Source organism: Arvicanthis niloticus, chromosome 1, assembly GCF_011762505.2.
Source record: "Arvicanthis niloticus isolate mArvNil1 chromosome 1, mArvNil1.pat.X, whole genome shotgun sequence".
Lineage (NCBI taxonomy): Eukaryota > Metazoa > Chordata > Mammalia > Rodentia > Muridae > Arvicanthis > Arvicanthis niloticus.
Window position 1 is genome coordinate 81,220,820 of NC_047658.1, and position 21,591 is coordinate 81,242,410.

The following is a 21,591-nucleotide window of genomic DNA, read 5'->3' on the forward strand; positions in this document are numbered from 1 at the left end:
CTCTGTATCTGTTCGTGCTTATGATAAGGCTTAAGGGCCATTTGTGAATGAGAAGACTCTTGAATAAGACATTGTCAGAAAAGCAAAGGTAGTGTTGTAAGTCACATTATTTATTCTAAAATTTGGGGTGATAGATTACTTCATAATGTTGAGTTTTAGGTCTAACTTTAGGTGCTTTTCTGAATAACAAATAATATTTAAAATGCTTTAACACTTATTTTTCCTACAGGAGATTATCTAAATCATTCCTTCAGGATGAATCCTTTAAACCAAGTATTCAGGCACCCCTCTGTTAAGTTCTGTTCCAACAACCTAATGCTTCATTATTGGAAGGGTGTCAAACATACAGTACCTGCATTATTGCTCGATCTTGCACTCAGGTTGACAGGTCAGAAACCGTGGTAAGAAGAATAGCAGTAATACACTGTGTATTGGTAAGGTGGCGGAAGCTTGCTGGAGAGACACCATGTCGCTAGCATGAGCTTACTTTTAGAAGTACTAACCTGATTAAGTGCAATCACAATCAAGATGTCAGGACATTTCCTAGAAATTGGAGATGTTTGGAGGCCAAGAATTGACTTCATCTTATTGGGTCATTGATTCTCCAAAATCCCATTATAATAGGAAATGTCTTACTTCAGGATTGTCATTGTTATTATAAGCTGAAATTGAATCTCTTTCCCCTCTTCCTTAAAAATCTAGGGGTGAGTTTTTACAGGGGATTCAAAGTAAAATATTTTGCTTTAAAGTAGATGGTTTAGTTTTTTATGAAAAATATAGGCTGCTTCTAGAAAATTACTTGAAAAATCTTAGCTACCTATTCAGCTTATAATATGGTAATTACAGTTTTTGACTAATGTTCTAGTTTTTAAAAGTTTAAACACAGAAATCTTGCTATTTTCATATAGTTGTAATATCCTTTCTTTCTTTTCTCTTTTTCATTGAAATCCTACAAAGTTCTCCTACTTTTTTTTTACCACATAGTGAAATGTACTACAAACTGTTTATTTTAAAAACTATATTAGTATCTTTGATTGGCAAGTTCAGGATTTAAGTATTTATGTTCAAAGAAGATGATGATTCCAGGACCTCCCATCAGATGCTGAAGAAATAAGTCAGGTATTTGTCAGTTAAAGTATCTCAGGATTGGAGTAACCATAGGACCTTTTAGTATATTGAATAGTTTAGGATGTTTCTAACTATATATTCACTATTGAGATAAGAGGGAGTATTGAATATAACAACTTAAGAACAAACATTTTAGGTTTTCTAGAAGGATTTGCAAAAATAGTTTTGCTATGTTAACATTTTTTCATGGCTAAAAATCAGATGAAATTAATAATTTGCTAATGCATATTTATGTTAGTAAAGTTGATATAATTAGGGCAGAAAAGGCAAAATTGGTTCCAAGTAGATTTAACACTTTAAAGTACCTTAAAAAGAGAATGGGTTAATTCCTATTCATTAAAAGTTAATTTATTTTTATTCCTTGAGAATTTTTGTACAGTAATCCATATATTTTCATCATATTCCCCACACACACACACTGTACCCACCTTTATGTTGTTTTGTGGGGGATAGAGGGATGTTGGCTTTTTTGAGACAGGGTTTCTCTTTGTAACAGTCGTGGCTGTCCTGGAACTCACTTTGTAGACCAGGCTGGTGTTGAACTCAAAGATTTGCCTGCCTCTGTTTTCCAAGTGCTGGGATTAAAGGCATGTGCCGCCACCACCTGCCATTTTTTTTTTTTTTTTAAATAACCTGTTGTCTACTTTTAGCATGGGTGTGGGACATTCCACTGGAATATGTTGGACCTACCCAGTGCCACATGCCTGAAGAAAACTGACTCTCCCTCCACTGACAGCTGTCAACTATCAATTAATTGAGCTTCTTAGCTAGGGGTGGGGACACATGAGACTCTTCCCCTCCCTTTTGGATGTTAACTGGCTTTATCTTGTTCAGGTCTAGTGAAGGCAGCCACAGCTGGGAGCTCAGTAAACTTAAAAATATAATAAAAAGAACAAAGAAACCCATAGTTACTAAGAAGAATATAGAGATGATACGGCTGTTTAACAAGTCATCTCAGATTTACTGATTAAAACAGTCATTTCATATTCTCTCTCTCTCTCTCTTTCTCGTTAATCTTGGGATCAAGAATTTGCAGAGGAATTGGCATGTGTGGTTTTAGTTTAAGACTTTTCATGTCTTAAACTAAATAAAGATCAGATGGAGCTGAAAGAGCTGAAGTCTGTTGGGAGGATGGGGTATTCAATCAGCCAGGGGCCAGGTATTATTGTCTCTTTCTTATCAGGATTGCTTTTTGTAGGATCTTTACAAGGCCTAGTGGTTACCTCTAAGAATTAACTTTTGCAAGGCAGCTAAAGTGGTTGAGCAAGTAACACAAAAGCTAGAAAATACTGCATTATCACTTTTGCCTTGTTTGTTCTTGAGATAGGATCTCATGTAGCCCAGGCTGGCCACAGATTGAGAGCCAGAATCATGAGCAAATGCCATATGTGGCTTACCTCTTTTTTATTTATTTATTCTTTTTAGTTACAAGCAAGTCACAAATCCTCTTAGATATAAGGAAAGCAGGTGTTCTGGAGAGCAGTCAGACAGATCCTGGGAATGAGCAAGTTGAGAGGGAAGGGCTTTAGGCCACTTTTGGAAAGTACAGTCTGTAACAGTTAACCTTCTGGCTCAGAGAATTCATGCTCTTTTGCCTGAACAGTACAGTTAATTTTTTTCTTCTACAAACCCTTATGGTATCAGCAGGATGTCAGGGTTTTACCATTGAAACCTGATCCAGTCGTAGATACGATTGTTTATTGCAGATAATACTCCTCATATGAAAACCTATGAAACAAAGCAAGTTAGCAGCTGCCCATATAGTCTACATTTGTTGAGAGAAGTATAAGATAATGGCTTCCGACTGTTTTCAACATGAGAAAAATGGAAGGCACACAGCAAACACTGTTTATAAACAGTTTTCAATTGAAGTCCAGGTATATATTGACAGCTGGACTCACTCCTACTCTCTGAGTAATCTTCAACATCCTGACCCCCCACCCCTACCCCCTAGTTAAAAAAGGGTCCTTGTGAGACTGAACAGACTTTATTAAAAGTTAGACTCCAGGAAAACGGTCAGAAAACCTTTCTTTTAGAGGGCCATGTTGTAAACATTTAGACTGTGTAAGCACATAGTTCTGTTGCTACCTCTCTGCCTTGGTGTTAAAGTTAGGGAGGAACTGTCATAGACCGTTTATAAATAATGAACATGATTGCTTCAATAAAACTTTATTCACAAGACAATTATAAAGTGGACTGGGTGTGTGGGCTCTTATTTGCTGACTTATGTATGTTACAGAGATATTTTTATTGGTATACTTTCCCTTTTTATATAAATTCTTGTGGCTTTAAAAAGTTTCCACTGTGTATTCTATAGATAATCTGAAGAGATGGACTCAGGTCAGATAGATCAGAGCCTATTCATAATTCTCTTTGAGACAAGCCTTTGGGCCTCATTAGGATGCTCTGGAGCAGCGCCTATAGATATGAAATCTTTTCTCCATAAAACATGTCATCCAAACATTAGACAATGTGATATATGTCTTTACAATATGGAGAAGTTTTTTTCATTTGTTTTGTTTATTCATTTTTGTCTTTCTGTCTGAAAGGCACCATGATGTAGTTTTAAAGAATCTTATATCTCTACCCTGAATTTGATATATGCTCAGAAACTATCTTTTCCTCTTTTGTTTTTATTTATTAAATAATTGATGTGATACAACCTAGAATTTCTGAATTCCAGATATAAAAGTTGGACTTTTTGAACATCTGATCTGTTACTTACTGTTCACAGACTTGGTAATAGCCTGGCAGTAGGTTAGCATCTATCTTCTCCTGTCTTTTCAAGTCTTTTGCTGCTTTTTACTTTCCTAAGGGATGACCTGCTGTCTTCTTTTTAGTACATTCTTATCAAACTGGTTAACTGTTAATTGCAAGGATACTATCACTGGAGTGGTCCACTCAGCTTTCAGTGTAAGAATCTAGGGAATTTCTAGCTTTCCCATACATGCCTTTATCCCAGCTTGCTGTGTGCAGCAGTTCCTGTGCAGTGAAGTATGCTGCATGCTTCTCAGCTCCCAAGGCAATACAGCTGTGTTTCCTCTGCCTAGCACTGTTCTGCCATTGTAAGCTTACAGTGCAGGACTTGCATGTTAGCCATACTAGCATGTGTGTCCAATGACCCCTGAGGGGTCAGATTTCAGTAAATGAACTCAAAGGTCATAATAGAATCTTCTACTTAATTCTAAAATGCCACAAACTTTAGATTTATTATTATTGCCAGTTCTTCCCAGTATTAAGATGCACTATTCTGTTGCACAAGTCACCACAACTATAATTACTTAAAGCAAGTTTTTTTTTTTTTAATATGTCACAATTTTACTAAGGAATTCTAGAAAGATTGGTGTGAGTGGCTTTGGCTAAAGGTCTTTAAGCTTGGTCAGATGGACCAAGACATGAACACTAGAGAGAGTTATTAAGGGAGAGGAAGGGTTTGTAGTAAATAGGCAGCTTTCTTCATATAAGAATTAGAATTAGATTCTCCATGTGTTGTCTGCACATGGTCTGGTTTGAGCTTCCTTGCAGCATGACAGCCTCAGGGGTCATTGGACAGCATGCAAAGTGAAGTCTTCAAGGGTGAGTATGATAATGAGCAAGGCAGACTACCCTTAATACCTTTCTTACCTGCCTGTGAAGTCACCACCTCATTTCTAATGCTTAACAGATATTTCCCCTTGTGGTGGGACTTTAGTCTAGGTAACAGTAAACCTTACAGGATGGGTGATAATTGTCTCACCTGTATCAAAGCAGGAATAACCTGAGACCTCTGTAAGTGTATAATATAAAAGCAACAAGGAGTAGGGTATGGTGCTGCAGACTGTAATTTGAGCACTCAGGAAGCTGAAGCAGAAGGATTTCCACGAGTTTGAGGCCAGCCTGGGTGACATAGTTCCTGGTCAGCATAGAATAATTAAAACTCTATCTCAAAAAACAAAATTAAGTAAATAAAAGCATCAAGAGATATAAAAGTTTACTTAGGCAATGTGCACATGTTAACTAATATCTCAGTTTATTCTTTGGATGTTTACTTAGTCAAGAGTACGTAAATGTTACAATTTATGTAACCCTAATATAATACCTCATTCTACATTAAACTAATGTAATTCATGGTATCCAGTTTACTTATTTACATGATTTTGAGTGTAAGCTAGATAAAAATCTGACTTGCTGTATATTTTGAAATAATTGTTAAGTTTTATTTCATAATATATAGATTCTTGCTTATAGAGAGATCAGAGTATATATCTAAAGTCATCATTAAATTATTATCCATTTTACATCATTGTTACAACATCTTTTGAAAAGTTGTTTCATGTTTTTGTTGTTGTTTAGTTTAGCCTCACTGAACCTGACATTTTTCATCCATGTGAGTCTCAGCTTGAGGACATTTGACAATATTTGGAGTTCGTCATCACAATGGGGAAGGATGTGCTTCCCCTCAACCCCCAGTGTGCTAAGGCCATGTATGCTGCCAAGTATCTTAGTACATAGATACTTTTATTTGTGATAGCTTAGGTTGAGAAACCCTAGATTAGATAATTATTAAGATCTGGCCTTGCTGTTAATTGTGATTATACTTTAGAAGTTATTGTCGTAAAGAATAAATAGATCCTCATCAGGTACAAGTCAGAGTAGTCACAAGCATTCACTCTGTCATGTTGGGCCAGAGAGATGGTGCAGTCTTAAAAGTGTACTTTTGTTTCCTGATAATATTGTCTGTAAATTTCTCATGTACATGAATTTTCAAATCTTCCATCCCCTTCCCTGTCATTTTTGGAGACAGAATTGAGTTGTAAATCAGACTAACTCCATAGTCATGGCAGCTCTCTGGCCTCACCTTCTCAAGTACATGATTATAAGCATGCATGAGCTACCATGCCTGGGCCCTCTCATTTTTTTTTAAAATAAATATTTTAGAATGAGTGAATTAGGGATTGGTTTTAGAAAAACTATATCACTTGAATGAATCTACACATGAAAATAGACAAAAACTGACATTTAAGGAATCAGGGAGAAAATGTTTCAGGAGAATGCTCATTGAAAAAACGATATGACTTGTGTGTGTTTGGGATAAAATTAATGTATATTATACTACCTGTGATACTGTATTGTTATAGATTTTTACATCTGTATAGAAAATTTTATAGAAAAGTCTTGTTTATTAAAGCAACTTTCCCTAGTCTATATGGTTTATTTTGAGCTAATAGCTTTGGGTATTGGATAATTCTTTTCATATTTAATGGAGAATTTATTTTGGAACTCTTTAGTGAATGAAATAGTTTTTCTGTACATTGTATTGCCTCGTTTTCTTTAAGTATTTTGGTTTTGGGGTTTCTTTATAAATGTATTGAATGTGTTGCTGTAGTTTCTTGGCTAATGATACTGCATTTATTTTCTTCATTTTTCATATTCTGATTTTCTCCCATGTCTCCCATTTGTAAAGCCCTTAATTGGGGATCTTTCTAAATTTCATATACTTTAAGCTAATTCTTGTGGGAATATAAATGGAATTCTTATATTTCTTGATTATTTTTCTGGTGTTTTGGTATATATTTGATTCAGAAAGCTCTTAATTATTGCTTGGATTAGTGCTTTGATATCAATGACTTGTGGCAAGTGATAATAAATAAATTTCAGATAAGATTAAGGTTCCTTGCCTTTAAAAAGAAACAAAGAAGTATTATACTGTTTTGTTTCTCTAAGGAAGAACATAGGTGAGGCCTGAGGAGAAGAATATTTCTAAAAGTCCTCAGCATTAGTCATTGATTTCACAGCACATCCAGATAATCAGGAGTGGTGCCAATCACTGTTGAAGAGAAAGTTCTTGTATTTTTCTAATAGAGTTGACTAAATGGCAAAAGAATATTTCTGTATATCTGCTTCAGTGATGCTGAAGCGCTGGGATTATAATATAGTTGTAGAATCCATGTTATGGAGTTTCACTAAATACAAGGTAGCTCAAAAGCAAAGGGAGAATAAACTGAATCCTTTTGTGTAGTGTGATATATAGAAAATTTGAATTGAAACTTCAGTGTTGCATATCATTTGAGAATTCTGTGTCAGTAGAACCTTGTGCAGGCAATATTAAATTTTAAATTCCCTTTGCTACTGTTTCTAATTTGTTTTTCCATTTTGGAATTATAAATTATTCTCCCAAGATGCAGAAATATTCTGATTCTCTGCTGGTTGGGTACATTTACTGAATTTCAGTTGGGAGTATATGGTTGGAACCTGTGTGGTAATGGGATTCTACCCATTCTATGTACTATATAAATCTCCTGATTTTTTTCTTGAAACACAGGATGATGAAAACAATCACTCGTCTTCACAAAGCCATGGTATTTCTTGAATATTTTACAAGTAACTCTTGGGTTTGGAATACTGATAATGTCAATATGTTAATGAACCAACTAAACCCTGAAGATAAAAAGGCAAGTATTTTCTATTTTTGGGTTAGAAAATATGACCAGTAGGCACCCTGAAACCTAGGCACTTCTAATAACTATCACATAGGAAAGTCACTGATCTCATTATATTTTCTCAGTGTTTAAATCTTAATATTTATGGAGGTAAAATTTTTGGAGTGTTTAAATCTTAATATTTATGGAAGTAAGTGCTTTGCCTTAAAACTGATACAGAGTATTTGAGAATAACAAAGGCTTTTCAGATTAAGTTGTTTTTTCTTCCTGTAAGGTTGAGTTTAACATCTTTATGGGTTTTATATAAAGAATACCTTGTTTTCTCCAAATTTGGGGGGGCCAGTATTAGGGGGAGGTGGCTCTTTTATATTGTATGCTCTTTGTCACTTCATTTTACTTGTTTGAAAGTTAAACTGTGTTTTCTTCTGAACTTTACTCAAATTTTGTTTTGTTTGTTAAGATACTGTCTCGCTATAGCTATGGCTGTCCCAGAACTCACTATGTAGACCAGGCTGGGCTCAAACTCCCCAAGATCCATCTGCCTCTGCTTCCTGAGTGCTGGATTATAGACTTGTGCTACTGTGACCCAGCTATCTCATATATTTTAGCATTTGTATCTGTCTTAAGTCAAATGTATTCAATTATTTTCTTTTAGGGATATAGAAGTACTAGGGATTGAACCTAGAGCCTTATTCTCAATAGTTTCCTCCTTATGGTAGATAAGGGTTTGCTATGCTAATGCCTTGAGCCCTCCAGCCATGTGCATGATTACATCTAACTGTGGTTCTCCACTTCAAGCCACAATCATGAGACATTTGCTCTATCTGTTTTCATTCTTGGAGCTTCTTTTTATTATCATTTTCTTTCTGTCTGACATGTATTTAGAATACCAGAGTATGGCTTAGTTAGAAGACTGATCATAGTGAACTTTGAGCTTTTGATTATCTGTTAGTCTTTAGTTCACCCTAGGATGTTCTGTTTTTAATACTAGTGCAGCACATTAAGGCTTATTTTATGTTCTATCTGTTTTGTTGCAGTTGAAAAGTCAGTTATTTGTTTTGCTGGCTCTTTTCTAGGTTTTCCACATTTGGTGTTCTGAAACTTTCTTTGGGCTTTCTATACCTGTAGATGGGTGTTTTTCAGCAATTTGGGAATTTCTTCAGCATTTGTTTCTTCAAATGCTGCTACTTCTCTACCTTCTCACAGAATTGTTACATAGTAGACCATGGTGTTTTAGGTCTATAACTGCAATTAAATATTTTGCTTTTGGACTAAAGTGTAAATAATTTAAATTCTTCAACAGCATGCCAGCTGTGTTGAAACCATTCCATTGAGTTTGTATGCTTTCCTTTTTAGAAAGTTCAACTTAGTCTTGGATATCTCTTCATAATTGCTGTAAATCCTTTCTCTCATAGTTGATATTTAAATGATAGGCACTGTCTGATTCTGCTTTGAGCCCAGTCTAAACCAGGGTACCTTGTTCCCAAGTTGTTGTTTTGCTTATCATTATTTGTTTTTCTTTGATTCATATTTTTTGAGGTTTCTGTTGAATTTTGGGGGGCATAGATTAAAGTTGAAGCAAGAATTTGCTATTAAGGAGACCTTCATAAGACAAGGCCTCTTAAATATGTGCTGAGGATTTTCCCTTTGTTGAAGTGAATGCAAGGTTATATAGACCAGCAGACTGGGTCAGGGTTAGTTTTCCAAAGAGACTTTGTTTTTCATCCAGTGCATTAATTTTTTAAAGTATTTTATTTAACCTGATCTCTCAAAAATACCTTGAACATATCAAACTTTAAAATAATTTAGGTCATTTTGGTTAACTTCTTTCATATTTTGCTTTTGAAACTCAGTGCGCCTTTTGTAGATAAGCCATAATTGGTATATGTGGCGTGTGAATTCCATATTGAAAGTAGAAAACCAACCCATTCCACTAGCTTGGTAGATAAGAGGTTTCAATCTAGATGTTTTATTTATTTTATTTTATGTTTTTTTTTTTTACACTTGCTCTGAAGGTATAGCTCCTTTATTATTTTACTTAGTATGTGTGTGCATGTGAGTACGTATGTGTGTTTGTGTCTTGATATCAGTATCTGTTTCCTACTACAATGCTTATATAGAAATAATGGTGTCAGTATTCATTGAATCATAGGCTAAAAAGATGAACAATTTACAGAAAATGATTTGTAACTATTTAGAAACATTTGTAAGAATGGAAGTCAGAAGTAGACTGAATTTTATTTGTTATTTACCAGATTTTTAATCATGCAGGCTTTGACAGCATACTCTAATGAGGCCTTGGCCAGCTTCATTTATTACTAGTAGTAATGTGTGATTTGTCTGTCTTCAGCTTTATGTTCAACTACTCTTCATTCTTATCTTTTAGTCATGTCTCTTATAAACAACATTGTTGTTGTTACAGTCTGATAGTTATTGATCCTTTTGGAGAACTTAATCTGTACTATAACCTGTAATTTTGGAGTTATATGTTTGTTGTGCTAAGACAGATCCTTGTATATGGTAAGCAGGTGAGCTACATCCCAACCTCAAATTTGGATTTAAGTATAGTGCTTCACTTTGTTGCACCTATCTTGTCTTTTCTGTTCTCTTTTTGCCTGGTTTTTAGTCTTTTGGATACAGTCAAGTAAGACACAAGCTTGCCTTAAACTTTAACTTAAACTTCCTGCCTCCTTAAATGCTGAGATTGTAGGCATGCTCTATATACCTGGCCCTTTAAGTTGTTTGTTGCTTTTCACAATTTTAATTTCCCACTTCTTTAGTTGTATCAAAGTGCATTCTTTTCCAGTTGTTTTAGTACCTTACTTTAGAAAATACAGGTATTGGGGGTGATATTCAAGACAGGATTTCCCTGGAACTGTCTGTAAACCAGGTTGACCTAAAACTCCCAGAGATCCACCTGCCTCTGTCTCCCTGGTGCTGGGATTAAAGGCATAAGCCACCACCAACAGTTTACAGTATCTTTTCTTAAGCTAACGTAAATGGGTACTCTGACCTTTTTTGGATAGTGAAAAACCAATGCCTCTATTTTGCTGTTACAGGTCATTTGTTATTAGAGTTTATCTTAGTTTGTTTTATGCTGGTATAGGAGAATAACAAATAGGTAATTTCCAATGAATAGAAGTTAGTTCACATTTCTGGCTGCTAAGCAGGGACTGAAATCTGATAAATGTCTCCTCCCATGCCATCTCATGGTAAAAGTGCAAGAGAGAATAGGAGATTGAACTCACAACCTTAGATTCAATGTAATCCTCATCAAAATTCCAACTCAATTCTTCATAGAGTTAGAAAGAGCAATTTGCAAATTCATTTGGAATACCAAAAAACCCAGGATAGCAAAAACTATTCTCAATAATAAAAGAACTTCTGAGGGAATCAACATACATGACCTAAAGCTATACTACAGAGCAATAGTGATAAAAACTGCATGGTATTGGTACAGAGACAGGAAGGAAGATCAATGAAATAAAATTGAAGACCCAGAAATGAACCCACATGCCTATGGTCTCTTGATCTTTGACAAAGGAGCTAAAACCATCCAGTGGAAAAAAGACAGCATTTTCAACAAATGGTGCTGGTTCAACTGGAGGTCAGCATGTAGAAGAATTCAAGTTGATTCATTCTTATCTCCTTGGACAAAGCCCAAGTCCAAGTGGATCAAGGACCTCCACATAAAACCAGATACACTGAAACTAATAGAAGAGAAGGTGGGGAAGAACCTCGAATACCTAGGCACAGGGGAAAAGTTCCTGAACAGAACACCAATGGCTTATGCTCTAAGATCAAGAGTTGACAAATAGGACCTCATAAAACTGCAAAGCTTCTGTAAGGCAAAGGACACTGTCAATGGGACAAAACAGCACCCAACAGATTGGGAAAAGATCTTTACCAATCCTACATCCAATAGAGGGCTAATGTCCAATATATACAAAGAACTCAAGAAAGTAAGACTCCAGACAATCAAATAATCCTATTAAAAATGGGTTACAGAGCTAAACAAAGAATTCTCAACTGAGGAAACTTGAATGGTTGAAAAGCACCTAAAGAAATGTTCAACATCCTTACTCATCAGGGAAATGCAAATCAAAACAACCCTGAGATACTACCTCACACCAGTCAGAATGACTAAGATCAAAAATTCAGGTTATAGCAGATGCTGGTGAGGATGTGGAGAAAGATGAACACTCCTCCATTGTTGGTGGGGTTGCAACTGGAAATCAGTCTGGCAGTTCCTCAGAAAATTGGACATAGTTTTACCTGAGTACCCAGCCATACCACTTCTGAGAATATACCCAGAAGATGCTCCAACATATAACAAGGACATATGCTCCACTATGTTCATAGCAGCCTTATTTATAATAGCCAGAAGTTGGAAAGAACCCAGATGTCCTTCAACAAAATGTGGTATATTTACACAATGGAGTACTACTCACCTATTAAAAACAATTGACTTATGAAATTTTTAGGCAATGGATGGAACTAGACAATATCATCCTAAGTGAGGTAACCCAATCACAAAAGAACACACATGGTATGTACTCACTGATAATTGGATATTAGTCCAAAAGCTCGGAATACCCAAGATAGAATTCACAGACCACATGAAGCTCATGAAGAAGGAAAATCAAAGTGTGGGTGCTTCAGTCCTTCTTAGAAAGAGTAACAAAATACTCATGGGAGCACATATGGAGACAAAGTGGGGAGCAGAGACTGAAGGAGGGGCTGTCCTGAGACTGCCCCACCTGGGGATCTATCCCATGTGCAGTCACCAAATGCAGACACTATTGTGGATGTCAGGAAGTGGATGCTGACAGGAGCCTGATATAGCTGTCTTCTGAGAGGCTCTGCCAGAGCCTGTCATATACCGAGGCGGATGCTCACAGCTAACCATGGGGTTCCCAGTGGAGGAGTTAGAAGACTGAAGGAGCTGAAGGGATTTGCTGCCCCATGGGGAGAGCAACAATATCAGCCAAGCAGAGCTCTCAAGGTCTAAACCGCCAGCCTGGGAACACACATGGAAGGACCCATGCCTTCAGCTGTACATGTAGTGGAGGATTGTTTTGTCCATCATTGATGGGAGAAGAGGTCCTTAGTCCTGTTAAGGCTGTATGCCCTCTCATTCTGTATGTGGGAGAATTTGAGGATTGGGAGGTGGGAGTGAGTGGTAGGTGGGGGCACACCCTCATAGAAGCAGGAGAAGGGGGAATGACATAGGAGGGTTCTGGGGGTGGGGAATGGGGAAAGGGGATAACATCTGAAATGTAAATAAATAAAATAACCAATTAAAAAAAGAGAAAGGAACACAAATAAAATTAGTGCACTCTATGCAATACATACTCATATAAGGATCATCACCTTTCTGCTGCCCTTTATCTGCTTCCACCTCCAGACATCACCAGGGATGTCTATGGACAGTCTGGAATCTGCAGTCATTCTACTGCAGTCCTAAAGATTACTGTTTAGTGTGATTCTTCATTGCTGATGATACCAGATTGCTCCAGTTTTTATTCTTCTGGAAATATCTTTATTTCATCTTAATTTTTCAAGTATCTTTACATTGGTGTAGATTGTTTACATTAGTTACATCTATTACATTAGTTGCATCTGTTGAATACTTGGAAAACATGGTCTTTTGGCTTCTATATCTGTTGAAAGTAGTTAATGGTCTGGTAGATGTTTTGTCGGTCATCTATCTGGATTTCTTTCTGACTTATTCTCAGATGCCTTAATGTGCATGTATATTTGGTGGATATGGTTTTTAAATTTGTGTTTGGTAGTCATCATTTTTGCAGGCAACATGCTCTTAGGTACTGCTTTGGTTCTTTTTTTCTCTTGTGAAACTCCAGTCAATTGTGTACATGCATATATACCTTCTTATAACAGCTCCTTTGTGTGAAATCAAGTCTTCATCCATGTTGGTGCCCTGATTACATCCTTTCATTTTAGTACTTTATGTGTAATGTTTTTCCCTCTAGAACTTGTTAATTTTGGATGGTGGTTTATAGTGAATAATATCCTTGTCATTTCACAAAAATACCCAACTGCCTGTTTGCTCAAGAGTACTGAACAATTATAACCCTCTCATTTCTCCAGAGAGTAGCATTTCTATAAAGTCTGCTTGTCTAGATTTATCTACTCTTTTCATCAAATTACACAATAGCTGTTACTAAAATCCTAAGCCAGAATTCCTACTAGTTTTGCTTTTTATTGTTTGTTTATTTAGTATGTGAGTGGGCAGGTGGTGGTGGTGGTGGTGGTGGTGGTGGTGGTGGTGGTGGTGGTGGTGGTGGTTTGTTGAGACAGGGCCTCATTGTGCAGCACATATCTTAGTCACTGAAGAGACACCATAACCAAGGCAACTCTTATTTTTAAAAAAGCATTTAATCAAGGTCTTGCTTATACTCCCAGAGTCTGTTGTCTTTGTGGCAGGGCCATGAGCAGAGAGGCTCTGATCCTTAGGTAGAGAGGTAGAGAACCTAGGCCTGGTATGGGTTTTTGAAACCTCAATGTCCACCCCAGTAACTCTTCATCCAACAAAGCCATACTTCCTAATCTTTCAAAGAGTTATACTCCTTGGTGACTAAGTATTCAAATATATGACCCTATGTGGGTGATTCTTATTCAAACTACCACACAGAGATTGTGCTTCAAACTGGTGACCCTCCTGCCTACTGTGTGCTACATGCTCTGCTGGATTTCTCTTGGTGTAAAAATTTTTCTTCTTGAAAAATTAACTTTTATCCTACAGAAAATATATAAGAAGGGGAGGTTGCAGATGGAAAATAAATTCAAATATATATCAATTTGTATATAAGTAGCAAGGAGAACATAGATATGTTGACAGTAGTAAGGTAATACCATATTGAAGTGTTTGTAATCTTTTCATTTGGGATTATAGTTCAGAAACATAGTTTTTGGCAAATTATAAAAAAATTAAGAAAGTAACTTTTTTCCTTCTTGCCATAGACCTTTAATATTGATGTACGGCAGTTACATTGGGCAGAATATATAGAGAACTACTGCATGGGGACTAAAAAATATGTATTGAATGAAGAGATGTCTGGCCTCCCTGCAGCTAGAAAGCATCTGAACAAGTAAGTATACCATACGCTTGATGAACATTTTCCTTACGTAGGAAATACTACACAGTTTGCTTTGGTGAAGAAATATTCTGAATAAGAATAATATATTTAAGAAAATGGTTACCCTTGGGTTTGTAACAATGTGGTATTTATCTAACTTAAGATTATTAAAAAACTGGAGAGATGGCTCAGTGGTTAAGAGCACTGGATACTGTTCCAGGAGACCAGAGTTTGATTCCCAATTTGCATGGTGGATCACAACTACTTGTAACTCTAGTTCTAGAGAATCCCACACAATCTTTTGGCTTCTACAGGCACCAGAAACACATGTGGTATACAGACATACAAGCAGACCAAAAAAATAAAAAAACAAAACAACAAAAAAAACTTTAACTTTGTTAATGTATTATATTGCTGACATAAACTTTGGGTAAAACTTAGTTTTGAAAATCACTATTTGTTTCTAATAAATTTCTGTTGAAAAAGTAAAAGTATTAGCAGAAAATGAAAATATTTTGTGAATCAGAAGTTACTTACATAGTTTTTTAATGTACAGCACACAGTAGTCTCTTAGTAAATAGTTCCTTAGTCTCTTAGTAAAATTTGTACTTGCTGATTTAAACATATAAACTCAGAAAACAGAGGAGTCAAGATCAGCTGTAGTCAATCATTCAGAGATTTTGGGACTACTAAAGGTTATCTCATTATAATACTTTTTATGATTTCTAAGATTCATACCATTCCCTTGCCAAGGCCACAGCACTATGGAGTTGGCAAAATGCCAGATTTGTTGATGAGGAAACTGAGGTTTGCAAGACTGTATTTTACTAACTGGATAGGAAACTTGAACATAAATGTTTTGACTGCTTATTTAAAGCCATAGTCTCTACTTCTACACTCTGATTGTTCTACTACAGTCCTGTCTTGGACTGCAATATTAAGTTCCTGGAGTTTATAATGTACCTATCTCCTCAAGGGTTACATTTCTTCAAGCAACCATCAAAAGCCATAAATAATGTTTAGAAATATGCACATTGTAACTTGCTTGCTGATTTTTGAGAGCAGAAAGGTCTTCTATGGAGTTAATGCTGCCTTATTCTTAGATGAGGACTTGTCAGTTGGCTCTTGAGGTCGGGGACTGTTAGCTGTCAGCGGCTTTTAGATTAGATAGAAGCTCCAGAAATTCAAGACGTACAAGTGACTGTTTTACTTCATTTGTTTACATGCTTGCTTGCTCACTCTTTTTTCTTGCCTTCTTTTCTTCCTTCCAGATCGTCCCCCCAAACACACACACACCCCTCTTTATTTCTGACAGGATCTCATTCTGTAGCCTAGTCTGACTGAAACTCAGCATCCTCCTTCCTAGATAGCCTCTCAAATGCTAGGTTCACAGGAACGAGGCCACCATGTGTGGCTTAACCTGTAGTTTGCTGATATCTACCATAGCAATGGGTATGGGTACACAGGATGCTCAGTTTAGTTGTTGCTTACTAAGTCTATAGTCCAGGTACACTAATAAGAAAAGACTTTGTTGTGCTTGTTGTTGCTAGAGTAATGCATTGATGTGCTACTGTCCAGATATAGGCAAGGTATGCTTGAATTGTGCTAACTTGAACTTAATAAATGTAGTTTAGTTTTTCAATGTTGAAAGTTAAAAGATGGTGTAGAATTTTGATTAAATTAATAACTATTAATTAGTTCCTATCCAAAAATAATTTTATTCTAGAGAATGTTTAATGTGTCTTTTGATTTGCTTTTCAGGTTGAGGAATATCCGTTATGGTTTCAATACAATCCTTGTGATACTTATCTGGCGCATTTTTATTGCAAGATCACAAATGGCAAGAAACATCTGGTACTTTGTGGTTAGTCTGTGTTACAAATTTCTGTCATACTTCCGAGCATCCAGCACTATGAGATACTGAAGACCAAGAATTTAGCATTAGAACATCTATGCATATGGTGATCTAAATGCACGAAATGTAAAATGTACTTAAGTCATCTCACCTTTTGTTAAGACATTAAACCATCTTAAATTGGAGCGTGGAGTAAATTATGGTCCATTTTATGTAACATTTTAATGTTTATGCTCAAAACCTAGTGAACGCACTATGGTATGCCAGCTCAGATCTGCAATAGTCACTCAAACTATGATTCATTTTAATCCTTGGACTGCAAAGGGTAGGAAGAGGGCAGAAGTGGGGCTATGGGAACATTGACCAGTGTAACTGTGCAGTTCTGGAACATACTAATTAAAACATGCCTTAACATGTAGTCCTAATATTCAGTGCAATGGAAAATGTGTACACAGAAGGCCTAGATAAATTAGTTAAATATTTGATTTGATTCTTCAATGTTGATTTCTTTTTTTCTTTTTAAATTCTTTGAGAGGTGGAGTTTAGTTTTGCTAAGACCACAGCCATGTACTTTTTTCTTCCTCTAAGTTACAGGTGGTATCAAATGCAAAAACTTATTTTGATTTTCTTTCTGAATAAATGTGTGTTGCATATCATTTTTTTAATAAGTAATTAGTTGCTCTTATAATCAGAAGGCCAAATATTATTCTAAAGATACTAATAAATCTGAATGAATTTAAGATTCTGTATCAATGTATACTCTGTGCATTTGAAGCAAAGTGAAAACATGCACAGTAAAACTGTGTTCTTATCAAACAAATAGGAAACCGTTTTTCTAGTCTACATTTTGATCCAATGGAACTTTGGTGAGATGTGTGTGCATTTTGAAGAGGATTTCTTGAGACTTGATTAGAGATGGGGTTGGGGAAGGATTCATTATACTTATCCTCTCCTTTCTTACAAATTTTCTCACAGGACTTGCCCCATATGAACATGCATTATTATAAAGAAGTGTAGTTGCAGCTTTTAACATAAAGAAAATGCCCTCATGTGTTTGTCAACACATAACAATTTTGACCTTGAAGCTGAATTCCTTTAAAAATGAATAATGCATAAATATGTGTATAAAATTAAATAAAGGATTTTACCATGTAAAGTAGCAAACTGTTGAACGAGTTTCAAGTCATCTTTTTTGCATGTTGTTTTAGCTTTAGAAAGACATGCGCTATAGAAACAAGTAATAGCAAGAAATTGATGTATATTTATTGATACATTACAATTCCCTTTAAATCTTACTAGTTTGTTACTATTTTATCATATTTTTTAGTGCTTGTTCAGCATAACACAGTTATAATTAAGCTGATCAAGTTGTACTACATTTAAATCATCAGCATTGTATCTTGAAAGTGCTTAAAGGGTTAGTTTATAGTACAAAAAATTAAGTGTAACTTTACATTTTAATTTTTTGTCAAGTAAAATACAATGTAGAAGAAGTTTATTTTACTATTATGGAAAACAAAATGTAAAGGAAATCAACTTTTTCCGTACTGTTGTATAATCTTGAAAAGGAAAAAAAAAATGCTTCTCTGTGAAGCCAGACTTTGTGTAGTAAAACTTTTAAACATTATTTTAAAAGAAATATGTATGTAAATATCTGTGTATTCTTTGGAATGATTCTGAAGTCTCTGGTCTAGGACCATGCCTGTGTAAGGTGTGAGAGACCATGATGATGTGTGAAAATGGAATAAATGATGCCTTTGATTTAAGGTGGCCCATATAATATACATTGAGTACTCCATGTCTCCAAATGTATTTCCATGATGTAATGAAAACACACTAACCTTTTTATGATTTTTATACATCTGCCAAAATATACTGAGAATCTGATAAATTGTCTTTGGGTCTCTGAAAAGAATCAGGTGCGATGTGGGCAGGCCTGTAAAATGAACCAGATATGTGTCTTCTGTTTTATTGCTCTTGTAATCTAATTTAAAGAACCACTAACTAAGGCTGTGCTGAGGTCAAATTAACTTTATGTGTTTAGAATTCTGTTGTCAAAAGAAAGGTAATGAATAAATGATGCTCATCCCGGAGTTTATAATTTTGAAATTAGTATGGAGTAAAATGAGATTGTTGAGCTTTATCAACTATACTTTGGATTCAAGCTATATTTAAAGAGTTTGGAGATGTATTCTGTTTGTAATTTGCTAGACAGTGTTTTTAGTTCTGATTATATTTTTCATATAGATTATTCAATAGGACAACTGTAAAATAAATTTATTTCATTCACCTCACTTGGCAAAACTGTATTCTGAACTATTTAGGGTTTACCTTTATCTTTCCTTCTCTGAACTCTGGCATACATACTTGTACACCGTAATGTCATTGTATCTGTTTAATTGCCTTGGCAATGCTAATGTATCTTAATGCTTAGTTCAGAAAAGCATGGCCGGGTCATATGTTGTTTGACTTGAGGGTGACATAGAATAAGAGTTTCTCCAGTCTGCCACATAAAGCTTGGTAGTGGGAGGGGTGCTCTGACCTTTCTCCTCTGTGTTTGTCTGTAGGAGCTGATTGGGAAACTTTTGTTTTGTGCTTTTTTGTTTGTTTGTTTTAAGTGTAAACTGATAATCTTTTATAAGAAGTAAATAGAAACATTATTGGGTGCCTTTGTTTGTAAACCAAAAAGTAATAAATGAATCCCTATATTTCTATTATAGTATCTATTGTATTTTTACATTGTGGAAAACATCCATGAGTTAAAATGGCTACCATGACAGCAAGTAGTCCTTGAATCTTTTTTCTTTCTTAGGTGTCCTCATCTATTCTCAACATTTTTTTCTTTATATCTTGAGTTGTTCACACAGCACTTTAGGGGAAGCATATAGGCAGAATGAACATTTATTTAAAAGTATTTTTATATAGTAATTAATAATAAGGCAGGTTTTCTGTTTTTTTTTGTTTGTTTGTTTTGTTTTTTTTTTAATGTAAATAGAACCAGGAGACCACCGGCATGTTCCTAAGATGAATGACATTGTCTTAGTTTATAGGTTCTTCACCAGTAATTGACCTGACTTCATTTAAAGGATTATTCATTTTCATAGAGATTGAGTGAAGCACTTGGGGGAGGCTGAGAGTGTCAGGATGGGGTTGAAGTGTAAATGGCTTTGTAAGCATTTCTTTCTAGGCTGACTTCTAGCTCTGCCTTGAAACCGTTTGCACTGACTTGCTCTGCTTTAAGAAAAACATTCTAACTTTGCATGAGAAGCTTAGAGAAAAGGGTATGTGCTGCGTAACTTATTACAAAAATAAGTTTATCAGTCTGTTTATATATGAAATATTTTCTTAATAAAGAAAATTTGAGCAACATTAAGTTTGACGTACTCCTTTGCAAATTGATGAGTCTAAAATGCATTTACTTAAAAAAAAAAAAAAAAAAGCTCTAAGTGGTATAACAAGTTTAATACCTTTCCCATTGGCTTGAGCTCTGAGGAAGAAAGCTGTCTTCATTCTGTGTGTATTTGTTCTGGGCTGAAAATCATGAACTATTTGTCAAATTCATTAAAGTATATAAACATTCCTTTGAAATATTCTCAATATCTTATGATAAATATGTTAATGACTTTGACATAGTAAAATTTTATATGAATAAACCTTTTAGAAAAGGAAACCTGCATGTAAACAGACAAATGAGGATACTTTTATTTGAAATAGTTGTCCAGGGAGATCATGTATTTTGTTTCATCAGTATTTAGTTTGATATTTAATACTCAGTTTCTTATTTATGTCACATCTTTCTCAGGTTCTGTTCTTTTCTTCCACCTCGGTTCTTTGCATCATGAGAGCAAATTCAGTCTGCACCTTGAATGTTGCACAGACACCAGCTAACATTTGTTGAGTGCTTACTGCTTGTTAGGCACAGGTATCCATGTGTTGTTCTAGATTTGCTTTCCTATTGTCCCTGTTTTAGAAGTGTGATAACCAAGGCATATGATACATAGTACTATCAGTTAACTCATTCTAGCTCTGAAGCCTATAGTCTTGTCCAGTCTAACTAGACCTGATTTTCCATATCCACATCTGTGAATTTAAGCAACCGTGACTTGAAAATAATTTTTTAATTACTTGCAAACTTCTGTTCCATAAGCAGTATGGTATAGCTTTAGTCTTGTGCCCTTAATTACCTGGGTGTGTTTCTCAGGTGATTTTGTTGTTTCAGCCAATATGTACTTAAACCTAGATGGTTTTTCTATTCTATACTTCTGGCATGTAGTATATACTGTTACACATGTGGCCTGTCATTTGAAATGTTCTGTGCTGCGTGACTATTTACATAGTATTTATATCATACCTAATATGTATAAGTATTTCAGAAGTACTTTTTTGTGTACAGGTCAATGTACACACACTAGACAACCTCTGTAAAGGACTCAGGCATCCAAAGATTTTGGATTTGAAACCAATTCATTTTTCAGAAAAGTTTCTTGTCAGGGTTTATTTTTCATTCTTAAAACTTAGCATTCATTCCTTTAACAAATACTGAATTCCTATTGTGCTTAGGAACTGTTTTATATCACAGATGTCTAAACAATAAGCTTCAGCATAATCCATTCCTGGATGTGACACACAGTCTTCCCTTGAGAGCTTTTTGATTTGATAAAAGCAGGTTAATATATACCATGAATAAGGACAAAATACAGCTGAGAGGAGGAAGCACTTACTAGTTTAAGAAAGTCTCATACAAGCATAAAATATTTGGGTTGTGATTTGAACACCTAACAGGAAAAGGATGGTGAAGAGATTCCCAGGCTTTAGAAAGTTTGTCTGCAAAGACAGGAATGTGGTGAACCACAAGATTTTGGGGGTTGGAGGTGCTAAAAGACGAGGTAGTCAGGGAAAGTTGAAGCTGGGAAGGAAGGGGAAACCTAGGGCCTTTGAACTCACTCTTGTGAACTGCCTATCAAAAACTCAAACACCAAGTTTTTCCTGGATGGCACATATCAAGTTAAATATGAATAAACAAATAAATAAAACTGTCCAAGAAAGAAAAGCATTGATTTAGTGTCACTGTATTTTTGAGAGTATAAAC

At 35.4% G+C, this 21,591-nt stretch overlaps 1 protein-coding gene across 1 annotated transcript; it reads left to right on the plus strand.

The window, feature by feature from the left end:
* The first annotated feature begins 8 nt into the window (after positions 1-8).
* On the plus strand, positions 9-19,875 carry Far1 (fatty acyl-CoA reductase 1). The gene is made up of 4 exons (XM_034508252.2): positions 9-401; positions 7,430-7,559; positions 14,532-14,659; positions 16,409-19,875. The coding sequence occupies exons 1-4, from the start codon at positions 256-258 to the stop codon at positions 16,569-16,571; spliced, it is 567 nt and encodes a 188-aa protein (XP_034364143.1). The 5' UTR covers positions 9-255; the 3' UTR covers positions 16,572-19,875.
* Positions 19,876-21,591: the final 1,716 nt, after the last annotated feature.